At 33.9% G+C, this 14,790-nt stretch overlaps 1 protein-coding gene across 1 annotated transcript in view; it reads right to left on the reverse strand.

Moving 5' to 3' along the window:
- Positions 1-2,823: 2,823 nt before the first annotated feature.
- The window catches only part of LOC117125134 (vacuolar protein sorting-associated protein 13A-like), an 89,413-nt gene continuing 77,446 nt past the window's right edge, over positions 2,824-14,790 (reverse strand). The window contains exons 56-72 of the mRNA XM_033271534.1: positions 14,567-14,698; positions 13,134-13,264; positions 12,586-12,712; positions 11,393-11,512; positions 11,086-11,198; positions 10,280-10,436; positions 9,797-10,013; positions 9,425-9,600; positions 9,089-9,340; positions 8,102-8,177; positions 7,385-7,548; positions 6,949-6,994; positions 6,697-6,820; positions 6,041-6,244; positions 5,474-5,597; positions 4,890-5,009; positions 2,824-3,873 (exon numbers count right to left, since the gene is read on the reverse strand). Coding sequence (XP_033127425.1) covers positions 3,817-3,873; positions 4,890-5,009; positions 5,474-5,597; positions 6,041-6,244; positions 6,697-6,820; positions 6,949-6,994; positions 7,385-7,548; positions 8,102-8,177; positions 9,089-9,340; positions 9,425-9,600; positions 9,797-10,013; positions 10,280-10,436; positions 11,086-11,198; positions 11,393-11,512; positions 12,586-12,712; positions 13,134-13,264; positions 14,567-14,698 — 2,340 coding nt within the window. The 3' untranslated portion in view covers positions 2,824-3,816. The remainder of the gene's footprint in view (positions 3,874-4,889; positions 5,010-5,473; positions 5,598-6,040; positions 6,245-6,696; positions 6,821-6,948; positions 6,995-7,384; positions 7,549-8,101; positions 8,178-9,088; positions 9,341-9,424; positions 9,601-9,796; positions 10,014-10,279; positions 10,437-11,085; positions 11,199-11,392; positions 11,513-12,585; positions 12,713-13,133; positions 13,265-14,566; positions 14,699-14,790) is intronic.

The raw sequence follows: 14,790 nt of genomic DNA on the forward strand, positions 1-14,790 counted from the left end.
ATTTATTTATTTATTTTTATTTCAACAATATATTGTGAGGATGGTCCATCCAGCCAGAGCTCATAAATTAGGACCCTCAGTATAGTACAATAAAAGACAAAAGAATAAACAATTTTTAACATTAACAAATTAATTAAATCAGAAAATTTAAAATCTAAAAAAAGTTTAAAAAATAATGAATAAGGAAAACATTAAAAATAATAATTAATGAAATAAAAATAAAAGGAAAATTGACGCCACATTAAATAATTAGAATTATTGAAATAAAAAATAATTTTTAAAAGGACACATTAACGACACATTGAGGACACATTTTTTATGTAAATCGAAAGAATTAAAGGAGGAAAAAAAGTAAAAATAATAAAAATAAAATTAATAATATTAATACCAGATTTATAATAGGCAAATAAAGATTTACTTTCGATAAATAACAAAGCAATATCGATAGGCCTATTTTAATGTTAGGTTTCTGAAAGAAGAGAGAAAGATAGCAGGACGTACAATCAGTGGAAGAGAGTTCCCCCTTGCACCTCCGGATTTTCATTCCGCCGGGTTCGATCCCCTTTTTTTGTCGGACCCCTCTTGGTAAATTTCTGGAGCCACAATGGGTTTTTTTTGTATTTTTATGAATCGAAATAAAAAAAAGTTAAATAAATTAAAAAAAGTTAAATATTATTATTTAAGTAAAATGTTCTGTAGATACTATGAAATTCATATGTACTTGTAGAGTGGACCTACTTTCGGAATTTGATCAATCTTAGATGCAGTTTAAACCGTAATAGTATACCGTCAAACCTGAATAGAATCTCATGGGCTAAATCTCGAGAATCACCCTCTTCAGTTGCAAAAGTAAATCTCGTATCAATATTACTTCATTGTATTAACATGGTTAAAATTGAAAAATATTAAACAGAATTTCAAAATTTCATAGTTGAAAAATAAATTCCAAAATTTATACCATTCATTTTGAATGAAGCCTTTTTCTATAGTTCGCAAAAGTAATATCGAAAATAAGCTCATCTCGAAAAGAGGCCATCCAGGGATCCCGAAAAATAAGCCGGGCTTATATTCGAGGTTTTACGGTATTATATTATTTTGTATGCGTGTTTGAAACTCGTTGTATAACAGCGATTGCATTTTTGACTGCTGAATAAACGGCTAATTAAATTTCAACCAAGGTTACCAGTATTGAATGTGATAAAGTAACGAACTTTCATACGACAACGATCGCTAGTTAGTTTGGCCGAAAACATATGTTTTCTCTAGGTAGAATTATTTATCTATATTATCGCTTCTATTGCCATTTTATTGTAATCAGAAGAGCTAAAATGTCACCTAGTTTGATAGCGTTTCAATCCTGGGATCCGAATTACGAGAAGCAATCTTTTATTCAGTTGTCATTTCGTCCCGATTAACAACCAACACTGGTCAATTATTATCACTGATTGGCCAAATATGTTTCTTTCTGTCCTTCGCGTGCTGTATTTGAATTAATCGATAATGTAAACAAATGCAGTAGATCATTTAAAGAAAGACAGGCTATTACGAAGGGGTTCACTTTTCAGACACGAATGAAGAAAAGTGTTTCTTTTAACACCCCATGGCCAACCCACATTCAGGAAGATCGTCAAAGGTGTCGCAAAGGGGTTCTACGGTACAATAGAATCCGGTTAAACGATACTGGATGCTTTTCTTCAATTCATGGCAGAAAAATTCTTCCCCTTAATAGGAGTGTCCCAAAGGAGGGGTTGTACTGTATTTTCTATTGTCAAATCCGTAAAAATCATATTCTATAGAATGCATATACTTACATACACCACACTTTCAATAGCCTAAATTACCATCATAATTCATAATCTATCGTATGATACACAATTTTAATTACCCCTTTCAAGGACACTATACCCTTACTTGTGTCAACAGTCACGAAATAATAAAATAAATAAATCCCTTGTGTTAGAAACATCTACAAATAAAATATTCCTAATTTGCAGTAAATGAAATGAACAAAAAATCATAAAACAAAAAAGTAAGTCCTTTATTTAGTAGGCTTATGCAAGAGCATGTTTTAAAACCACTATTCGAATTAGAAAATACAAATTAACATATTTAAAACACATAAAATCTAAATAAGCATAGTTTGTATTCTTTGAGTAATAATGCCACAGTAATTATTCTGCTATTCTATAAAAAAATTTTTTTTAATTTTCTATTGTTTTAGAGATAATGATTAGTCATCACTAGGAATTTAAACTGCATTTTTTAAGAATATATTGAGTGACATAACCCACCGTCAGTGGCAGATCCAATACTTGTTTGCTGGAGTGTCGCATGTGGCAATCAAGGGCCTAAAATTGGAATGGAAGCAGAACCTTTGGTAAAGAAAGGAAAAACTTTATCTCTTTACCATAGGTTTTGGGGTGTTCCTCACATATTGCGAGGGTCCAGGGGATAAACCTGATTGTAACAGTTAAAAAACGTAAATATAAAAATTTATAGCATTAATAATAAAACATCTCAAAAAAGCAGTCTACACGTTTGTTAAGGTTCAAGATAGCATGTTTTATTGTGAAATGCATGGTAGACTAACATGTGAAATTAGCAACACGCTTAACGTAAGGCCAAATAAAATAAATTGTTTGTTTGCCCTTCTTTGTTAAAAAATGATAAATGGGGGTGGAGTTTTTTTAAATTTATTAATTATTTTTGAATACTAATCAGATGGAATAAAAATAACCCACAAACGCCTAGAATGGCAATATTTTACATCAGACAACAACTTTAGACTAATTCGTAGGGCATCTGGCAAAAAAAAGATAAATTCACTCACATTTTTTTTAAAGTTTTTTTGTTTATCTGCCCTATTTTTTCAGTGAGTTAGGAGCAGGTGGAGGAGGGCAAACAAACATTTTTCTTTTGGCCTAATTATTAAATTATCATATTTAATGAAGTCTTTTCTTCTTATCTTCATGATAGAGAACTATAGAAAATGCATTATTTATATTTCAATTACACAATCATATGTATTATTAACTACCAGAGAAATTATCAATTAACTAATATTAATTATTTAGCATTGCCATGCTCCATTCACAGTTGATGTAATAATTTTCAATATACTTTAAATCCTGATCAATAGTAATGGTGGTTGTTTTTTGTATTTGTTAAAAAAAAACAAGAAAATATTTTATGTTGTAGTCATACAAAATGTTTAACAAGAAATTAGATACCTGACTACACGTGCACATAGAGCAACAAATATCCTACTATCAATAATGATAATACTATTAACTATAAAATTATAATTAAAATAACAATAATAATAAATCATTTTCTTGATATATTTGGCTTTTTGGGAAAGTTTTGTATACACTAGTACTGCTCTCGCAATATATTTCAAATTAATAAACAAATTTAAACATCATAAATCAAAAAAAATTATAATTATATCATTAATAAAATATACAAAAAAGCACCAAATATGTTGGTTGTCTAAGCATGGTACAAATGAAATATTCTAGTAACAATTTGTTAAACTAATTCAAGTTTTTCTTAGGAAAAATATTGATCATCACTTCTTTACTGAAGCTGCTAATTGCAGTATTTCATTTACAATGTGATACAAACTAATTTGTCAAAATAAAATTGTAGCTGAAAGAAGTCCCCAAAATAATTAGATCAGATAAACTCTCAATGTTTATATAGCATGGAGCTGGCATTGCCATCTTGGTAATAACCTCTCCGCTTCCATGACACATAAAAAAAACCTTGTAATTCAGGTTTTCAGGTGTTTTATACAAATTTTGATGCCTCTATTCACTGGATAATTTTCAGGGCCTTTGCATACGTTTCTTGCATCTTGGAAGCAAATCGCTGAAAACAAAACAAAAAATACATAGATATGCATTAAATTGTGATTTGTGTTCATTTTTATGTAAGTATACTCATGTCTTTTTTTTTCTTTTGTAAGATGTATTCCACTTTATGAAAGTTCAATTCAATCTTTATTCATTTCATCATAAAGAAAACAAAAATAATAGATAAAATACATGTTAATAATACTTGATGAAATTGGAGCTCATTAGAACCTTACAAAGGTTGTATAGTTATGAGTCCATTAGTAATTAAATTTTGTTTATTCAAATACATTAAAATAGTTATAAAAAATAGACAAAAAAAAAAGACAAGGCAAAACCTTACATAAATTGCACAGAAATGCAAGTAATAAATGTTAAATAAAATGAAATACAATAGGATAATAAAGTAAAACCCGTCCTTAAAATTAGTAAAAATTGTAAAATAATATGAAATGAGCCCAGACAGAGACGTAAAATATTGTAGTGTATATAAGAAATGAATTAAAAAATGTTAAAAAATATGTTTCATGATGAAAAATATAACAAATTAGAAATAAAAATTGTCAATTAGTATTTCTATGAATGATTTACCATGATTACCATTGGTTTACAATGGTACCATCGGTATCATAAGTACTTAACAGTACCATTGGTTTACAATGGTATCCATGGTATTATACCAATGGTACTACTATTTTAAACCAACGGTTACCATTGGTACAGGTATCAAATCAACACCCAAGCTTGAAAACCAATGGTATCCATGGTACACACTACATTTTATGATAGCTGTACCATCCTGCACAATTGATTTAAAAACTTCTTGTTGATTCCATAGATAATGCAGGTTTATAAGCTTGATGTTATCAAGGTGTACTATAGTATCATAGGTATACAAAGCTCTATAAACTAGGGAAACCTGTTCCACCAGATTGTTTTTGACATTTGGCATAAGAGGGATGCTCCTGTGTGCAGTTAATTTTATTTTTAGTTGAAATTGTAAGACAATTTTAATTCATTTAGAAGACTTACCCGTCCAACATCTCTGTTATTTATAAGCACAATCTTGCCTTGTGGTCCTTTGCCTTTCATCAAGTTTGCAATTTTTAGAGGGCGTCCCAGAGGTCCTCGTTTCACAGGCTGTTCTTGTTCCTAACATTTAAACCAAAACATTTTAAATTCCACTAAGTACCAAAAGATTATTTTTGCCAATAATTATAGATTTATAAAGGCATTCTGCACACAGACATTAAAAGGACACTAAAATTTATTTATTTTATAAAATTTATATAGTGCACATTATGGAAGAACTGCTTAAAGCGCATATTTCCCTCGTCATTGGATTAATCAATCATACACAGCATGCAACCACCTCCACTCACAGGGAGTATTCCTAGTTAGGTGCGTAATTAGCACTACCAATATCATTCCGAATCATTCACCTCCTACCAGGTACCCATTTTTACTCCTGGGTGGTGTGAGGCCCAAGGACACCAGCAATGTGACAAGCACTGGTGTCGGGGCCCCTGACCTTCCGATTAAAAGCCCGACGCCTTACACATTATACCACAAGCTTCTACACGAGCACAGAAAGCGGTCTTGTATGGTGTATTTACCTTTGGTATAACCTGGATTCCTTTTTCCATAAGTACCGGTGGCTCCTTCAATTCCTTCCATGTGTGATGCCATGCAACGTTCCAGCCTCCAAGAACATCCTGTTTAACAATGTATATAATTCTCCTGAAATAAATTGAAAAAAAATTACTTATCAAAAAAAGAGAAGCATGATGGTAAAATGTGATCAGAAACCTAGACATAGTCGCAAGTTAACATTTGGAGGAAATCAATAATTAAATTTTCAGTTAAACACATATATCTTTTAATATTTTGTCTGTATTATTTTCATAAACTATGTATCATCTGGCAAAATGTTAACATCTGCAAAAAACTAAGTTACACTTTTAGTTACATTGTTATAACAAATGCATATTATTTAGGTTGGTGGATAAGTGCATTTTGTAACAGTTCCCTCTGTATTCAGTCATCAGTGAAAAATAAAACCTCAAAAACATAGCATGATTGCCATATATGGAAGTATGATTGCCATATAAGGAAGTATGATTGCCACATAAGGGAGCAAGTTTGGCTTATAAGGGAGTATGATTACCATACAAGGGTCTTACCTGTCAGTAAGGAGCATAATGCAATCTTTCATCACCTGCAGATGATCAACATAGTCATCAGTCAAAGCAAACTTGCCCTTGTCTATCTCTTGCAGTAAACAATTACCCGTGGCCTCATATAATACATACGGCCGCACCACATGATCAGGGTGTAGGAAACGAGCGGGACGTAACTTCTTCACCTCCGTAGAAACCTCTGTTGCTCTGTGAATATTCACATAATAAAATTGAAATTTTTTAAATTGTTTGCATCTCTCATTCAACAAAATACCTATATCAGCAGTTGTAAAAAGGGAATGAGGATGCACATGTGGTGATTAGCATGGCTATATGGTGTGATTGCTCTATTAGTCCTTCGGGCATTCAACGTTGAAGATGATGGTGATGATGATGATGATGGTGGTGATTATGTTGGTGATGATGGTGTTGACTGTGATGATAACAATAATATAAATATTAATCATTTCCCAACCCACCTGACATTTGACCAACCCAATGGGTCAGGTGTCTGAAGAAGTTCAATGGAGCTGGACGAAACGGCACCCAACATTCCCTCCTAATCTACAGCTGCATGTATACACTATACAGTATACAACACTAATAGTAATACAAAACACAATAGCTTAAGAAACAAAATATATATTTGTTGATCTCACCTGCGAATTCCTTCAAATGTACTACTGGCAAAATCAATTACACCGCCGGTGGGTTTGGCTACTATTCCCGCCAGACCTTTACCCATGCCTTTGAAGAAACCCTTGGCCCCTTCCTTCTTGACACCTGAAGACCAAAACGAATTATAAAATTTATAAAGTCAATATATTAAAGTACTGTACCACCAATACTAGTTATACTCTTAAATACACTCTGCAATTAGTAAGATGATTGAATGAGTTTTTAAACTTTACCTTGCACTGGCTTTGTGACAACACCACTGACGCCTTCCACAAATCCCTGGTAAAGTAAATAAAAAGAAAATTTTTTATCTTTACCACACATTAGCAGAAGTAAAAAATATAATCTCTAACAATTATAGTATGTGTATTAAACTTGTGATTGCATGCTGGGCTAGCATGCATTTTTTTTCGCAGAATAACACACATTTACTGGCTTTATCTAAATGCATATCCATTATATACGGTGCAAGGAAGGGACGTTTTTATTCGTTTTTTGGGGGGGGGCGGGGTTGCAAAAGAGAAACATATATTTGATCAGCCAGGTAATTATCTCAATCATAGATATTACCATTAATAAACCTAGTCATCAAGCACACAATCACAATGGTCACGAAGACAAAAATATTAATTAAAATACAATCATTGTGTAATTCAAACAAATACTTACCATAACAAGTCCTTTGCCACCTCTGGCAAATCCTTCTTGGAGGGTTTTAGGCTGCCTATTTATAGCTTGTTGTCTTTTCCTCTTATAGTCATCATCCATGGTCAGGGCTGCTAGCCCCTTACCTAGCGTACCAGTGATACGGGATACTGCCCCAGCAGCTCCACCTAAATAAGAGTTGACAAGTTTAAAGAAGAACATGTTGAAGAATTTGGAACAATTCATGAATACTGAACAGCACGGTGGGCAGAGTGTGGCCCGCAGACCATCATTGATTTTATTAAGGCCCGAAAAAATTAATTAAAAGTCCAATGTGTGCGGCCCGCCACCATCTCTGGCTAGAAAACACCTGTATTTTTTACGCCCCGACACCAATAATTTGTAATAGTAATATTAAAACTGAGAATAAAGTGGTATATAAGCAGTGCAAATCAAAAATTCACTTTGGCTCTCTAACTCATTCTTATGCGTATTGCCTGCTGAACAGTGTATTGGGAGTGACTGTTTTATCAATTTTTTAGGGGTGTTCCTACTTCATAAAGAAATGGCAATATATTAGGCCGAGTTGATTTTTCAAGTATGGATTCACAAAATAGACATTTTCTTTTACTAAAGCAACTCCAATAAAACTCATGATGACATTCAGAATTTGAGATACAAATATCAGTGTTTGACATGAGCTGAAGAAGCTCGAGAAAAAAATAAAAATAATACACTTACCAACAGCATGACCAAACAGGCTCCTCATGCCCAGGGCCACACCTTCAGCAAACTCTTCAGGGCCTTGAACAGCACCCTAGCGAAATAAACCATTCTAATGTAATGAAACCATCAACTATGTTGCAGTGGTTTGGTGTGTTTAGCTGTTCTTAAAATATGTGTTAAATATATTCTATGAGCATGTGAGGGCCTACCGTAATACCTCAAATTGAAGCCCTGGGCTTCTTTTTTTATCAAACATTTGATGACATTTTCTTGAGACGGGCTTATTTACGAGATGGGCTTCTTTTCGAGGCTACTTTTGCAAAGCAAAGAGGGGGGCTTCTTTTCAAAATGAGTGCTGTAAATTAAGTGAATTTGTACTTTAAAACAATTAATAAGACCACTGTATCATCAATCTGTATCATGGAGTATATTTAACTGGCATTAAATCACCTAAACTACTTTATAAACCAAGCTTATATTTAATTTATTTTGTCTTCTAAAATTCATGTACAGTGTATGTACTGTACCATCTCGAGAAGAAGCCTATGCTATCTTGAAAAGAAGCCCATGGGCCTTTTTTCGAGGTTAATTTTGCAAACTTGAGAGGTGGCTTCAATTCGTGATGGGCTTCATCTCGAGATTAAGCCCACTGGGCTTCAAGGTTTTACGGTAGGTGAGTAATTTATAAAGAATAATTCTTTTTGTGTATCAGTTGGTTGGCTGAAATGTAAGTTCCAATAGCCAACGTCTTTTGAGACGTTTAACACATTGGTCCCATATGCATTATGGCCCATGTATGTGTTACAGAATGCAGTACACTTTTAGGAAAAGAGTAGGGGATGGTCTCCTGGCAGTATATTGCACCCATAAGAAGGACCCTGCTAAAAATAAGACTTTAGACTTTGTGGGCCATCCTTGTTGTGTTCCGCACCAAAGAAACCACACCAAATCCACTACTTTGATAAATATTATAATTCTAAGATAATTGCCACACATTTCTACCTGATATGGTTCATAGAACAAGTCCTTGATTCCAGCACCCATGCCCTGTACAAAGCCAAACGGATTGCCGATCACATCTAGGCCTAGTACCAACACATACAACTGCTTGACGGCTTGATTTGAATAGTGCTTTGTTAACTCCAACGTAAGCTGTGGTTGGCTGTAGAACTTGAAGCGTCGTTCAAAATAACCAAGTCTTAAGAAGATTTTTGGCATATTAAATAAAGTTAATCTCATCAAGACTTTTAGATACTTCACTGTGCATTCTTGAATTTCCACACCTTGTACTTGACTATCATAAAATAATGTTTTATTTCAATAGTTTAGCAATCTTACTTCCTTTCCTTCGATTTCTGTCTCAGGTTGCAGGTAGTTTATAAAATTACTAAGGAAGCCCTGATCCAACTTCACATGCATCTCCTGAATCAAGACTTGGAAGAGTTTGATCTGCTGGACATTGCTATGCTCAGCATACCCCATCAACAAACTCACTTCAATCATTGGTTTCAGTGCTGTAAACAAAATAAATATTATGAATACTATAATAAATAAGTGCCAAACTTATAAAAGATTTCAATTATACCTATATATATCTATTTTGTGACTTGATTGGAAATGATAAATAAATATTTCAAAATATATTGATTCTTCTTCAAATGTCGAAAATCACAGGTAAAGGATAAAACTTAAGAACAAGCAGATACTAACCGTTTTCAGTTGCTACACTTTTTGGCGGTGCAACAGGGGCGAGTACCGTTGGGAAAATCGGCGTCTTGGTCTGGTTGTCCATCTGAATGCGGTGGGTTTTGAGATGAAATTGTAACTGATGAGGGGAGACCTTCACTTGAGCCCACACCCCTGGATGGTGGGTTCGTTTGATGTGGTGTCGCTTTGGGTTGTACATCACCAAGTTTTCAAAGTCGATCTACAAATAATAAAAAGCTTTCATGATATAAATGTTTCTTAAAATTGGCAATGTAAACAAAGAATCAAATTAGTGACAATTTTTTCAAACAGTGTTGGGCATCTTTATGTTAATGATGTTTCAATGCTACTGTTTATATTTTCCTGTTAATAACATATTTGTCTCAGAATTTTTATATATTTAATATGGAGAAAAATTCACCAACTGAAGTTGAGAATGTACTTATCTTATATTAAACTTGTATCTTCAAAAAACAATATTATTACCTCCATGTTACCGGCCTTATACACTGCAGGTGGGGCATTTTTATCTTGTTGCTGCTCAAGTTCGTATTTCTGATATTCAGTCTCTAGAAGCGCTACTTGGCCACCGGGCATATCTCGGAAACGACGCCTCTGCTTAGCTTGCCAGATGATTCCAGAGCTAATGGTTGAGCATTATAATAAATAAAAATAATTTTATTAATTGATTGACTGATGGACATATTGATTAAATGGATGATTGTATGATTAATTATTTGACTGATTGACTAATTGACTGATTGTTGACTTGGTTTGCTGATTGATTGATTGATTGAATGATTGATTGAAAAATTGACTGATTGGCTGATGGAATGATTGATTAATTATTGATTAAATAGGGATTAATAACGGCTAGTAAAATTTTTTTTCCAAAACCAAATTGACACAACATATTTCCATGTAAGTAGAGCCATTTGAAATACTATAAATTTAACCATTACATTACGAATACAGTCAGTATTAACACTTTCATTCCAACATATTAGCACTGTGAATTTTGGTTACAATAATTACAGTTTATGAATAACATAATCAAATAATAGTCTAGAATGATATAATTTAACCATCCTTTCCTCTACTGCAGTAGAACCCCTCATTTGGGACACCCAAAAAAGGGACATTATTTTCAGCCACAAAATGAGGGAAAGTATCATTTAACACTACGGCCAATGCCTATTCAGGGGACACCCCTATTAAGGTGACACTTTTTTTGGTCCTGAAGATTACCCCTTGATAGCGGTTCTACTATGTAAGAAAAATTGATACACAACCTTGTCAGTCCAACGTAAGCCACTTCAGTGCGAGTGTAATTGTTCACCATTGAAAGTCCTACTCCCTCCAAGCTGAGATTCAATTCCATATTAACTTGTTCCAGCTCACCAGCCTAAAAAAAATCAAATAATCAGATGCTATGTAAAGAGGAAGGGAATGAGTTCAGAAATGAGCGAGGATGCGATGAGTGCAGGAGACCAAACAGAGAAGAGAAAGAGAGTGAATAGGTTTGTGAGGATGAGTGAGTACAGAATGGGAGGAATAAGTTATTGAGAAGATGAGCAACAAAGTTAATTTTTTTTTTACCTGTTGAGCTTTTGTAGCAATGACAAGATCCTTAGTAAACAGAAGTATGCGTTGCCTGCCATCAAGGAACGACACCCAATAAATTCGCTCCTTCGGTCGAATAATCTCTCCGATACCATCCTAATATTATAACCAATTGCAAGACACATAAATTATAAGTTCAAAGCAGTTTTCTATGTTTTCAGAAAGTTTAATGTTCCATAGTTCCTCGGCAGTGGCGGCGCCAGCGGGGTGGGGCTTATGCTCATCCACCGGACAGGTCAACCCCCCCCCCCGCCGGACAGAGCTCGTTGGGCAGTCAGACCATAAAACATATCAAAATAGGCCCACACCAAGCCAACACATGTCTGTCACAGTCTGAGAGTGCCATTTTCGGCCATCTAGAGGTTGATATTCTTTAAAAAAAATCTCATTTGGGAGGGGGAACCCTCTCTCAACCCCTTCTCCCAGCTCGAGCCTACGAGCTCAAGTCTCCCCTGTCGGACAACTTAGCCCCCCCCCCCAGAAAATATATCCTAGAGCCGCCACTGTTCCTCGGGTATAAGACCACCCCCTACTTTACACCCAATTTTAAGTATCAGCCTTTCCTTTGGCAAAGCCCAGTGTATGATATGAATGAGTAGCTCAGCTGACTTTCACAAACTCTAAATATTAAAAATCAAATATTGGCTTTGAATTAGGCCTGCAGTGCAGAAAAAACTGCATTTTGATTGAGAGAGATTCCTCGGATATAAGCCCCCACAAAAAAACAAAAAAAATCGACCCAATTTTGTGGTCAAGTGTGGTGGGCTTTACCACAGGAACCACGGTAATTCTACATCAATTGAATCATCATGAAAATATGGCCATGTGACCTACAGAGCTCCTGATATAATCTGAGAACTGCAAATCATATTGTAGGAATTTCTGGCGGACAACATTTTAACACTAACGTAAACCTATTATCCATTTTCTTGATGAACGTAAGAAACTTTTTAAAAATAAATAATGCAAGTAAATTTGCAAATTTCTCAACTGGGCAGAGCTATCAAGATGCATGTTGGGAAATAAGATTTAGGTTAATGTTTACATTGTCTGCTGAAAATTCCCTAACTTTAACACAATTACAGTATTAGATGGTCATTTGCCAGACATAGGAGTACCACTACACAAATATTGATGAAAGCTATGTGGGCACTGTTGCCTAGGCCTACCTTGACAAGGTCATTTTTGATTGTTTTATCAGCAATCTTTAACACCAGTTGTCTGTCTCTAGTTGGTACCTGCCAGGTGTACAGAATACATTCACCTGGGCCTAGAGGTGATACATCAGCCACTCCTCTGTAAACAACAACAACAACAAAAATACATTTATTAGCATATGTTAATTAAAAAAAAAAAAATGATGATGATAACGGTGTTAATTTGAGAGTGTTGATATTTTTTGTTGCCTAACAAAAACCTTGTTAATGCATGGTTCATGTTTTTACTTGGATTTACAGGGCTTTCATAAACTCCTCCCAGATATATAGGATTAGTATGTAATATCTGTATAAATCGATCTTGTATTGTTTAAGCTTGCTACTAATACAATGTTTGTAAAAATAATATATAAAATATATTTCAACATAATTAAAAATATATATTCCTATAAAATAATTCATGATTATATATTATTTGGAAGGATTATTTAGTATTAAAATATATCTCTGTATACAGATTAAAATATAATAAGCTTGACAACAATGTATTTTGAACTTACTGTTGGTTGTATTGTACTTCATATTCGGTTGTGTTGACTAGCTTAACTGTGAAATTACCCTGCTTAAAGCCATGTATAGCTACTACCCTAGCAGTCTCAGTCAGCTGCGTCTCTGCTGTTATTCCACCGACCTATATACAACAATAAAATTATTCATAAATAGCATAATAATAATATAAAAATAAATACAATGAATAGAAAATACAAATTCCAAATAAAGTAGAAAAGCAAAATGAGAGACAATAAGGAACAAGAAACAGACACGTCTGTAAAATGCTTACAATAAAAGAGGAGACATAAAGGCAAAAGCAGCTTTAAAGAAAGACAGATCACCTGTCTTTTTGTAGGATTAATAGCAATAGTAATAGTAATAAAAATAATTAATTTACTTATAAACCATTCTTAAATACAGTTTTAAAGGGATATCATTATGATAGTAGAAAATAACATAAGAAAACTGAAGGTATAATTAAATTCCTACAGAACAACCAAGAATACTACTGCAACATTTAAAAGCAAAATAAAGCATGAATTTCCAAAAGTACTTTGCTAAAATTATCACATAACCTAAATTTCCACAAAAACATGAAAAAATATACAACTGAATAGGTGAGAATAAGCAGCCACTACAAAAAGTTTGGCTTTAAAAGGTTGTCTCTTTTGTGAAAAATTCTATTTTTTAGGGATGTCTGAATTGGGAGGGGTGGGGGAGGGGTGAGGTGAGGGAAAAGGTTAACATTACTTGTTACTATTACAGTATGTTACTAAGTTGCTGACCCTTTGAACTATGTTGTATAAAGGTAAACTAATTGCAATAAAGAATAGAGAGAATAAAGAATACACATTACTATATTGCTGGCCTAGGGACCTATGAAAGAAAACCAATAGATTGCATGAGTTGAAGTATAGTAGAAATTAAAAACATTGAGATATAAATGTCATCTTAGAAAAATCAGTTCCATCACATATCTGGCTGGTTGAGATAACCTTTGTATAAAGTATAAAGATTCAGCCAAGATAACCAATTAACCAATAACTTGCAGTGTCATCATGATAAATTGCATAAGGTATAGTGAGTATTCATTGCTGCCATTGAAAGGCTCAGTGGTAATATCCTTCAACAACAATAGGGGTTGAAGCGAACTGCAGCATCGGTGGTAACCCATACTATCGAAAGATGCACTAGGTATTTTAACAGACCAAACAAGCCAGATGTGTACACTGAACCTCTGGCTTTGAGTTCTTAGCCAAGAAGACTTGGTTCTAGATACCCAAACCATAAGCACTGAAGATCTTAACCCAGCGCCAATTTTAAATTTTAAGTCTCTGTGATTCTGCTTTCTGAGTTTATAGAACATCACAACCTGTAATTGGTTTATGGATGTACAAGAAATAAAAACTTCAAAATAAAAGTAAAATAACAGTGGGTTTACCTCCTGATCCATCTTCAACACAGTAGTGTGAGGGTCTGTGAACAGGAATGGTTCCGAGAAGTGCTTGTGTCCCTTCAATTTCACAACAAGTTTCCGATGGTTTGAATGGTCAACTGGCCAAAATGGAATACACTGCAAAAGAGAAAAATTAATTAAAGGTTACATTTTTTTATATTAGTAATCAATGATTCAGTATGCCCTCATCCTCAGCACATAAAATGACA

Source organism: Anneissia japonica, unplaced genomic scaffold (genome assembly GCF_011630105.1).
Source record: "Anneissia japonica isolate Jap-2015-1 unplaced genomic scaffold, ASM1163010v1 scaffold9_len2422644_cov172, whole genome shotgun sequence".
In the NCBI taxonomy this organism is placed as follows: domain Eukaryota; kingdom Metazoa; phylum Echinodermata; class Crinoidea; order Comatulida; family Comatulidae; genus Anneissia; species Anneissia japonica.